Source organism: Podarcis muralis, chromosome 2, assembly GCF_964188315.1.
Source record: "Podarcis muralis chromosome 2, rPodMur119.hap1.1, whole genome shotgun sequence".
NCBI lineage: Eukaryota > Metazoa > Chordata > Lepidosauria > Squamata > Lacertidae > Podarcis > Podarcis muralis.
In genome coordinates this window covers 22,408,097-22,419,421 of record NC_135656.1, presented here as the reverse complement: position 1 = coordinate 22,419,421, position 11,325 = coordinate 22,408,097, and the positions used below count along the sequence as shown (strand labels likewise).

The window sequence follows — 11,325 nt, the reverse complement described above, 5'->3', positions numbered from 1 at the left end:
GGATGTAACAATAACAAATTGATAGCAAGTTGATACCCACTTCTGTTGTAGTATATGTGCACTAAAGATCTGGTTGGATTTTCTTTGTGATTCGGTTCTATTCTATTAATCTTATTTTAAATTTGTAGGCCACCCTTCCTCACAAAGTCAGACTTTGATGACTTCAGTTACAGTGGTAACTCAGTTTTCGAACGTAATCCGTTCCGGAAGACCGTTCGACTTCTAAAACATTCAAAAACTGAAGCATTTACTTATGGAAGCATTTACTTATGGAAAACTCAATACGGAGGCCGCGTAGCATGTTTGACTTCTGAAAAGTGTTCAAAAACTGAAGCAGTTATTTCCAGGTTTTCGGCGTTCGAAAACAGAAATATTCGACTTCCGAGATGTTTGAAAACTGAGATACCACTGTAATAGTTCTTTTCTAGTGCAATTTGTATAGGTTTACCATGGGATGGCTGCATAACTGGAAGATTAATATGGTGGTCTAATGGCTGCTGCGCCGTGTGTCTCTGGCCACACAGATCAGGCCATGGGAGCCTGAATTGGGAGCCTAAATTGTTACAGAGTTATATAATTCAGTTTGAGCACAACAGGAACATGCGTCTGAGAGCCAATTGTTCTGGCAATGTAAAATTGGCTTTGCTGCTCGCTTGGGCAATTGTGGCTTCTGTTGCTATTATGGAACTCACGCTTTCATATATGCTCTGCAGCTTATGTGGCTTCCAATGCGCATGATGACAGTGAAACCCACTTGTTAGAATGTGATTCATGTTGAATTCCTAGAGAATCCAGAGCAGGAAAGGGAGCTGAAGCCTTCTTGTGCCCCCTTTTTTTCATGGGGCAGGGTAGGGCCAAACTGGAGTGGAGTGCATTTTCAGCATCTTGCCTCGAGGGCACAGTTTACTGTATCCAGTGTCCTCTTCAATAGCACTTGGGATGTGGGAAAGTGGTTGGAAGAATCAGCAGGAGCACTGCCAACCAGGCTTTGTTCTCAAAAGGCTATAGGAAGGGCCCAAGTGGAAAAGACAGGAAACAGTCTTAAGAGGCTGAAAGAAAAGATGGTGCCTATTTAAAGTGAAGTACAGTCGTACCTTGGAAGTCGAACGGAATCTGTTCCGGAAGTCCGTTCGACTTCCAAAACATTCGGAAACCAAAGTGCGGTTTCCGATTGGCTGCAGGAAGCTCCTGCAGCCAATCGGAAGCTGTGGAAGCCCCGTCAGACGTTCAGGTTCCAAAGAACGTTCGCAAATCGGAACACTCACTTCCGGGTTTGCAGTGTTCGGGAGCCAAAACGTCCGAGTACAGTGGTACCTCTGGATGCGAACGGATGTAACTTTTCTGTTGTGCTTTATTAGAAGGAGAAAAATTATTGTTTCCTTAATAGCAATTTAAACAATTTATTTAACCAAAGCAATAACATTACTGTATAGCATATGTATCCATGTTTGTTAACTGACGTGGTTAAATGGTTTAAAAAAAAAAACCTTAGACTGAGTTTTAGCACACATGGAAAACTTAAAACAAATCCTTATTTCCTGATGGATAGCCTTTGGACTATAATGTAACTTAAATAGAAAAGTATCTTCAGAAAGATTTTTCCTTCAAAAGCATTTTATTTTAAAAATCCGATTTAAATTGATTTTTATCCACCCTGCTGCAGATTGTACTTTTCCAGCTTGTGCTTGATGGTTTTGGCTAGTTTGCAAAAAGAGACTGTGCAGGGACGTTTATGTTGTTGTTGTTTCTGCCCTTCACAGTTAAGCTGTGCCCTTTTGTATGTGCTGAGCCCAGGATGTTGTTGTTTTTAATGGCATGGATTGCAGCAGACGGCTGTTTTAGGAAGCTCTATGTGTCATGGACCTTGGAATGGACTTTTAAATTATCCCTGCTTTGGAAAGAGGATGGTGCCCATAGGGGAAGTGGACTTCCTATTCGTTCCATTGAGCTCCCGCCATGACAGGTACAGATTAAAGGCAAATTTGCGGAGCCAGGAAGGTTGTGACCACACCTTCACAGTGCTAGACTGAATTTCTTGTGGCAAAAGATTGTTGAAGCTTTCTTCGGCATTGCTGTTCTTTGAAGGATCTTGCAAGCAAAGGAACGAGCTTAAGTCTGTTTACTGAAGTGATATGTTAGTGTTCTTAATTTCTGAAGAGGCTTTGCAGCTTTTTTTTTTTCTTTCAGAAGAATTTTCCAGTGCTGCCAAGGATTTGATTTCTAAGAGGGTTGCCGCAATAGCTCATGTGGCAATCACACAATGTAGCTCATTGTTCAGTTTTCCATATGTTTATGCGATAAGGGCTGTGGCTTAATTTTCCTGCTGTTGCCTGGCAAGTTGTTCTGGCAGTAGAGTGTTTGAGGAAGCTTAGGGCAATAATCAACCCGTTTTGCTCAGAGTAGACCCCATGAAATTAGTGGACCTAACTGAGTCATGTTTATTTTCAGTATGCCTACTTTGAGAAAAGGGACGCGGGTGGCGCTGTGGGTTAAACCACTGAGCCTAGGGCTTGCTGATCAGAAGGTCGGCGGTTCGGATCCCCGCGACGGGGTGAGCTCCCATTGCTCGGTTCCTGCTCCTGCCAACCTAGCAGTTCGAAAGCACGTCAAAGTGCAAGTAGATAAATAGGTACCGCTCCGGCGGGAAGGTAAACGGCTTTTCCATGCGCTGCTCTGGTTCGCCAGAAGTGGCTTTGTCATGCTGGCCACATGACCCGGAAGCTGTACGCTGGCTCCCTCGGCCAATAATGTGAGATGAGCGCCGCAACCCCAGAGTTGATCACGACTGGACCTAATGGTCAGGGGTCCCTTTACCTTTACTTTGAGAAAATTTTAGTTGGAGGCCACCCTAAGGTTCCATGTCCTATTGAGGCATCCAAAATGTTATTACTATCAGGGTATGAAAATGTTTGGGCAAATGACCTCATTTTTGTGCTTGGTCCACATTTGACCAAGACCTCACTGTTCCAAAAAGGGAACGCTGGGTCCAGTTTAATGTACAAAAAACTCTCTTAACTTGATAAAGGTGGCTGTGTTGCCACTATACCTCTTGTTCCAGCTCACACTTCTCTACAGATCAGTAGGGCGGAAAGGTCACACAGTGGGGCTTTCTAGCTTCCGAGATGATTATGCTCAACAACCCCCCCCCCAAAAAACTCAACAACTTTTGTGTCCAGATTTTCACTGATTTAGTCGACTCTGGCTCCTCCCCAAGTTCGCCTGTTATTTCTTATCCTTTCCCCCCCTTTTTCTTCTGTTGATATACACTGTGGCATTTCAAACTACTCTACCAAACATAGTCTAGTGTTCTTAGTTCCGTTAATTTTGTTCCGTATTTGCTTCTTATATAATCTCAATAAAGATCATTTATAAAAGCGAGAAAAAAGGCAGTTAAGGATAGCTATATACAGGTGCGTAAAATAACTATATTTTGTATACAGTGGTACCTCTGGTTACGTATTTAATTCGTTCTGGAGGTCTGTTCTTAACCTGAAACTGTTCTTAACCTGAAGCACCACTTTAGCTAATGGGGCCTCCTGCTGCTGCCGCGCCACCGGAGCACGATTTCTGTTCTCATCCTGAAGCAAAGTTCTTAACCCGAGGTAATATTTCTGGGTTAGCGGAGTCTGTAACCTGAAGCGTATGTAATCTGAAGCGTATGTAACCCAAGGTACCACTGTATTAAGCCTCCTAGAGCATAGTATATATATCAGGAGGGTTCATTTGGTCATAATCGAGTACAGTCATCAGGTTACAGATGCTTCAGGTTGCACGTTTTAGGGTTGCGCACTGTGCCGAACTCGGAAGTACCGGAACGGGTTATGTCTGGCGCTTGTGCATGCGCAGAAGCACTAAATTGCACTTTGCGCATGCACAGAATCATGACCCGCACCTGCGCAGACACAGCGCTGCAGATTGCGAATGCTGCAGGTTGCGAACGTGCCTCCCGCACAGATCACGTTCGCAACCCGAGCGTCCACTGCATACACTTCCAGAGTTAACGCTAAATACATGACTTCTGGTAAATGAGCCACCTTAGCTGCTAGAGGGCCATGAAAATTTGTGTACTGGGCTTTCCAGACTCGTCTCCTCATGTGTACTATCTGAAACCAAAGGGGCGCATTGGTTGCCAGATATGACCCCCCCCCCGGCAGCTCTCCTACCCCACTAAGCAAAGCTGAAAGGTGAGAGGATAAAGAACAGACAAAATCAAGTATAGCTGTATCAAAATCAAGTATAGCTGTATATTCATAGAATCATAGAGTTGGAAGAGACCACAAGGCCCATGGAGTCCAACCCCCTGCCAAGCAGGAAACACCATCAGAGCACTCCTGACATATGGTTGTCAAGCCTCTGCTTAAAGACCTCCAAAGAAGGAGACTCCACCACACTCCTTGGCAGCAAATTCCATTGTCGAACAGCTCTTACTGTCAGGAAGTTCTTCCTAATGTTTAGGTGGAATCTTCTTTCTTGTAGTTTGAATCCATTGCTCCGTGTCCGCTTCTCTGGAGCAGCAGAAAACAACCTTTCTCCCTCCTCTATATGACATCCTTTTATATATTTGAACATGGCTATCATATCACCCCTTAACCTCCTCTTCTCCAGGCTAAACATGCCCAGCTCCCTCAGCTGTTCCTCATAAGGCATCGTTTCCAGGCCTTTGACCATTTTGGTTGCCCTCCTCTGGACACGTTCCAGTTTGTCAGTGTCCTTCTTGAACTGTGGTGCCCAGAACTGGACACAGTACTCCAGGTGAGGTCTGACCAGAGCAGAATACAGTGGCACTATTACTTCCCTTGACCTAGATGCTATACTCCCAGTGGCGTAGCGTGGGGGGTGCAGGGGGGGCCGGCCGCACCTGGCGCAACATCTGGGGTTAGGGCAAATCCACAGGTTAGGGGGCGCAAATCCATGGGTTAGGGGGTGCAAATTACTTGCCTTGCCCCGGGTGCTGACAACCCACGCTACGCCACTGTATACTCCTATTAATGCAGCCCAGAATTGCATTGGCTTTTTTAGCTGCCGCATCACACTGTTGGCTCATGTCAAGTTTGTGGTCAACCAAGACTCCTAGATCCTTTTCACATGTACTGCTCTCAAGCCAGGTGTCCCCCATTTTGTATATGTGCCTCTCATTTTTTTTTGCCCAAGTGCAATACTTTACATTTCTCCCTGTTAAAGTTCATCTTGTTTGTTTTGGCCCAGTTCTCTAATCTGTCAAGGTCGTTTTGAAGTGTGATCCTGTCCTCTGGGGTGTTAGCCACCCCTCCCAGTTTGGTGTCATCTGCAAATTTGATCAGGATGCCCTTGAGTCCATCATCCAAGTCATTGATATTGCCTCTAGAATCGGGGCCGCCTGCCTCTGAATACCAGTTGCTGGAAAGCAGGAGAAGAGTTCTCTTCCGCTCTTGCCCTGCTTGAGGCAGCTTAAGTTGCACTTCCTGCTAGGCATCCTTTGTCATTTCTGTGTCGCGTATTATCCTGCTCGGATTTGCATGATATGTTTTTGCTCGGCGTCTCCGTGAGCAGGTTTATTGGAGATATATGTGTCACCCGGTATGATTCATATGTTCAAATCTCCATAGGGAGCAATCCACCCACTCCTGGAAAGTGTACTTACCCACTGCCAGGCACCACACGATTGTTACCTTGAGACTTTTAGTGTAGGTAAGGGATAGAGAATTCTGTGCCTTTCTAGTCCAGAGGGAAATGCAGAAATTTTCTGAGATTGAACCGCCCCAAGACCTGCGGTGTATAGGCCGGAATATAAGTGTAATTAATAAATAATAATTCAAGATATAATTCGGTGGGTATTCATGAATTGTGTTGATTTTAATTCCAGAAGGGGTTAACTGCGTTACAGCTAGGGTTGCCGTACATCCGGAATTTCCTGGACACGGCTGGTATTCGGGCGGAAGTAGCTGAAAGTATGGCAGCCTGTGTTGGAAGCTCAGCTACCTTTGTGTCTGGGTTTTCACTTTTTGAAATAGGCCAACCCTATTTACAGCAAATGTGGACGCGGGTGGCGCTGTGGGTTAAACCACAGAGCCTAGGGCTTGCCGATCAGAAGATCGGCGGTTCGAATCCCCACAACAGCGTGAGCTCCCATTGCTCGGTCCCTGCTCCTGCCAACCTAGCAGTTTGAAAGCACGTCAAAGTGCAAGTAGATAAATAGGTACCGCTCCGGCGGGAAGGTAAACGGCGTTTCCGTGAGCTGCTCTGGTTCGCCAGAAGCGGCTTAGTCATGCTGGCCACATGACCCGGAAGCTGTACGCCAGCTCCCTCAGCCAATAAAGCGAGATGAGTGCTGCAAACCCAGAGTCAGCCACGACTAGACCTAATGGTCAGGGGTCCCTTTACCTTTATTTACAGCAAACACAGAAAAGGGCTCTGTGGCACTAGAAAGGTTAATAGATTTGTTGCATAAGCTTCCCTGTACTATAGCATCTGGTGAAGTGGGCTCTGGCTCATGAAACTTTGTGCCACAAATTATTTATGCCGGATTACTGAATAGGTACAGTAGACACCGGCCTATGAACCCCATGCATTTTGTGGGCCCCGTGACATAGGGTCAAAATAATATTGATTTGATCTTGTTTGTTGTCGCTCTTGCAAGCCCCCCCCCCCCCCGAGATTTCAACTGCCAAGGGGCCTTCATAGAGTTTAATCCGGCACTGCAGTTATGCACAAAATACCACTTTTAACGTTCCATTGAATTTAACTAAAGCAGAAATTTGATGGATGCCAAGTACCTAGAACTAAAGCAACTATGTAAACCTGCACTCGCCATTCTAATGCAGAAAGTAGCTGCTGCAGAAATGCTGCGTTAAAAAGTAGTTAGTTTCAAATTGTTGTTTCCAAAGTACTTCATATAAAGCACCATTGAAGGGGAATTAGCTGGCTTAGTCGACATGTTCTCATCCTGTCTTTCTCCTAGGAAAGACTGGAGTGGGGATTCCTTGGCAGGGAAAGGGGAGGAACAGAAGAAGTTGGCAACCGACAAGGTTTAGCTTAGCTAGCAAGGGCAGCCCAAAATCATATTTTGGATCTGTACCTGGTACAGTTTGCCTGGAGTGTATGGCTGCAGAAAACTGGACAGGGTAGCACCTTTGAATGCTTTCCCAAATGAAAAGTCCCTTGCCGTGGAAATCTAGAACACAAGAAAGAGTGGTTCCATGATAGCTTTCTCCCTGACATGTTCGTTGCTGTGTTCAGAGAGCATTTTGGGTAGGCCCAGGGGAGAAGCAGCATTCAGGGATGTGAAGCAGCAAGACATCCTTCTGAATATGATCAAGATGCTAAAAGTAAAAAATGTTTTGAGTACCTGAGTTATGAAAAGGTTTGCTTCTGATCTGCAACTCCAGGGACCCTACTTGCTCTTATTGAGTAAGAGATTGATTCGTTTTACTCGCTCTGCCTTTCAAATGTCGTTTTCCCGTATTCTGTATGTGATATTTTTGTATGCCTTTATACAATTTCTTCTGAAAACAATTTATGCAATTACTTCTGAGAACGTTAAGTACCGTTTTCGTATTGACAGTCCGAGCACTGCTTGCTTGATACAGACCAGTGGTGGTGACAGCTTTTGGCATAAATAATGTAGGTAAACCTGCTGCTTTATAAATACTGTTCACCTGTAGTTTGAGAAAAGTGGTTGCAAGATGACCTTGAAAAGGTTGCCTTGTCATTGTCCCCCCACCCCAGGTCTAATCAATAACATTCAGAGTGTCGAAGAAATGAAGGTGTGCTATTTTTCTGTTCACAAACTGATTAAAGGAGTGGGATGGATTTCTAATGTGGTTAGACTGGCAGAGCTTAATCCACTTATTCTAACTATAAAACCTGAGCCAACAGGTGTAATAAATCAGTTGAGCAGCATGTGGTTAATCTAATTCCATTACCCAGTTAAATTGAAAGGAAGACAGGGACTACGGGTTGTTGGGGGAAGCAACGGGGAAACTGGTCTGAATTACGTTTTTGTAAGCATGTGTTCCTGCCTCAAAGGTAATCTGTTCTAGGGAAACCATGGCTCTATGGTAAGACTTTCATTTCCTGCTATAGAGTGGTATTCTGCTGGGGGATCTTTTCTGTTGCTCTCAGTGAGCATATTTTGCCTTAATGTTGCATCTGTCTTGTGCAATGGATTAATGATGCCCTTACGTGACACCAACCATGTACCCAAGAGCTTCAGGCATACAGAGGCTGTTTTGTTCTCTTCTGTAGCTAGGGAAATGGTGCCAAGTGTTTGTGTGTAGAGGGGAATCCCCCTTCTTTGGAGATTATGGGCCATGCCTAAACTTCAGTTTGCATAGTAGAGGCCGCCTGAGCTCCATGCCATTGCCAAGAGCTTTTGGACATGTCAGAATTGCAGACCCCTTTGTTCCGATAGCATACAGATCACATGTTTTTGTAGCGCTTGGGAGAGGAGACAAGAGGAAGCAGGTCCATTAAACATCCTGGGTGTTTTGCTTGCCGGGAGTCCCCAGGATTTGGGGGAGGTGAGTGAGTGGGGATGGTGAAGGCCTTGGCTTTTTTTTCCAGTCAGAACTTGTCAGAACTCAGGTGGCTCCTCTCAGGTGGATGCCATTGCCATTCTAAGATATCACTGATGGAGGCCTTGCTTCTGAGCAACATTCAGCCGCACACTCTGACTTGCCTGCAGGGCTAGCAAGCAAGAGTCTCAGTGAGGCCTTTTGTACTGTTTCCGAGCACAATTTAAAGTGTTAGTGCTGACCTTTAAAGCCCTAAATGGCTTCGGTCCAGTATATCTGAAGGAGCATCTCCACCCCCATCGTTCACTGTGGTCCAGCGCCAAAGGCCTTCTGGCGGTTCCCTCACTGCGAGAAGCCAAGTTACAGGGAACCAGGCAGAGGGCCTTCTCTGTAGTGGCGCCTGCCCTGTGGAATGTCCTCCCACCAAATGTCAAAGAGAACAACAACTACCAGACTTTTAGAAGACACCCGAAGGCAGCCCTGTTTAGGGAAGCTTTTAATGTTTGATGTGTTCCGGTATTTTAATATTTTGTTGGAAGCCACCCAGAGTGGCTGGGGAAGCCCAGCCAGATGGGCTGGGGAATAATAATAATAATAATAATAATAATAATAATAATAATAATAATTTACCACATCCTCCATTCACTTATAAGCGTGGGCAGGTTAACCACCTTAGTCCTTTCTCCACTGCTGCAAATCGTTTAATTCTACACTTAGAAGGTCCTAGGGATAAGGAGCTTTCCAGGTTTTTTTTCTAGGTCCTCGGGCCTGCCTTGCCATTAACCTGCTCTAACCTGCTCTGGCTCTGTGTCAAAATGTATTTACTCTTCAAGGATTATGGAATGGATGAGGTTGACACACTATGGAAAGGCAGGAATCGGTTCCTCACTGCAGCGCTCGAGGTGGCTGCCGTACAGAACCTTAATTTTGTCTCGTTTGTAGTTTGACCTTGTTCTGTTGGATTTAGGCTTTCAGTGGCTGATATTTTAAATTGGCCTTGGGAACTATTCTGAATCGCCTTTCAATAAAATTCCTGTGTCTTCTCCAGGGCTGGATGAATGAGATCCATAACTACGATCCAGAGACATACCATGCTACATTGACTCACTCTGTCTATGTGAGACTTGAAGGAAGCACCTTGAGACTTTCGAACCCCAACAAAAATATCTCCAGAAGGGCTATTTACAATGAAGCCAAGCCGGAAGTCACTTACATTAGCCAGAAAATTTATGATCTTACAGAAAGCAAGGTGAGTTCCAATGACATTCTATGGGTAGCTCCCGCATGAAGACTTAAGTGGGTTTTAAAATCATCATCATCATCCAGGGGTGGCTAACTCAATTCAGATGTTGTTGGACTTCAATTACCATCAGCCACATCCAGCATGGTGAAGGATGATGGAATTGCAGTCCAGCAACATCTGGAAAGTCACAGGTGAGCTACCACTTTAAGTCTCTTGCAATGTTTTTTCTTTGGATAATGGGACTAGCCATTATGGTTTGCTGCCAAACATAATAAAATATTTTATTTGCATCATCTCTTTGTCCTACTGCATCCAAGGAAACTCAAAATGTGACATCACTATGGTGTATGTTTTCCTGCCCCTCAGATAATAGCCATGGAACTAGAGTGGGGTAGGAAAACTTGTAGCATGATGTCATGTGTTTAATATTTATGTGTGTTGGTGTGAGAGCTATGTATATTGGTGAAGGGGTGTGTGTTGAGAACGCAGGGATTCTGTTTTCAGTGTTATCCCCTGTCTGCCTAAATATCTAATTTTCCCCTTTCTAAATTCCAATGCTGAATTTTCACAATGTTGCTGCCTCCATCTTCAAAGACAGCAAGGGGAACTGGGGAGAACTGAGTGCCTTGCCTTGTATGGCAGTTCTTTCTTCTACCACAAAGCCACCATTGGCTACATCCCTTTGGAACTGGCTGTGGAGTTTTCTTGAGAATTATTACACAATAATGGGACAAATATGTAATCAGCTAAAAATGGGTTATTTGGTGACGGTGCCTAAGTATACTGACATAATGCAACTGATATTTTTAGGGGTCCATGCAGACATGCCATTGCCCATTTCGTTCAGTTGAAGTCACCATATAGGGCCTTGAATATGTTGAGACTTGCATTGCCTACTTGTGTTAAAGTTCACTACCACTACCAATGTTGTGGATGCTCAAGTTCGTTTTCTTCTGCAAGTATAATAATAATAATAATAATAATAATAATAATAATAATAATAATAATAATTTTTATTATTTATACCCCGCCCATCTGGCTGGGTTTCCCCAGCCACTCTGGGCGGCTTCCAACAGAACACCAAAATACAACAGTCTATCAAACATTAAAAGCTTCCCTAAACTAACTTGTAGAAGTTATTTTCTTCTACAAGTAAATAATGAGAACTGAAAGAGTTTATTATATTGGGACTCTTGTTTGCCTCCATTTGCAATTGGAGATGGTGCTAAATTTTAGAATTTAAGGGGGAGCTACCTGCTCCAGCTTGGAAGATCCTCAACATGGCAGGATGAAGCAGGCCCTGCACTCTGAAATCAAGCACTCCTCATATACCTGAAGAAGCATCTCCACCCCCATCATTCAGCCCAGACACTTGAGGTCCAGTGCCAAGGGCCTTCTGGCAGTTCCCTCACTGCGAGAAGTGAGGTTAGAGGAAAGCAGGCAGAGGGCCTTCTTGATAGTGGCACCCGCCCTGTGGAACACCCTCCCATCAGATGTCAAGGAAGTAAACAACTACCTGACTTTTAGAAAATATCTGAAGGCAGCCTTGTTTAGGGAAGTTATTTATTTATATTTATATTTATATTTATA

General features: G+C 44.6%; 1 protein-coding gene across 5 annotated transcripts in view; it reads left to right on the top strand.

The window, feature by feature from the left end:
- Positions 1 to 11,325, top strand: part of TEX2 (testis expressed 2) — a 97,348-nt gene that overhangs the window by 54,467 nt on the left and 31,556 nt on the right. For all 5 annotated transcript variants that reach the window (XM_028712711.2, XM_028712721.2, XM_028712729.2 and 2 more), the window contains one exon: positions 9,541 to 9,741. In XM_028712711.2, coding sequence (XP_028568544.2) covers positions 9,541 to 9,741 — 201 coding nt within the window. The remainder of the gene's footprint in view (positions 1 to 9,540; positions 9,742 to 11,325) is intronic.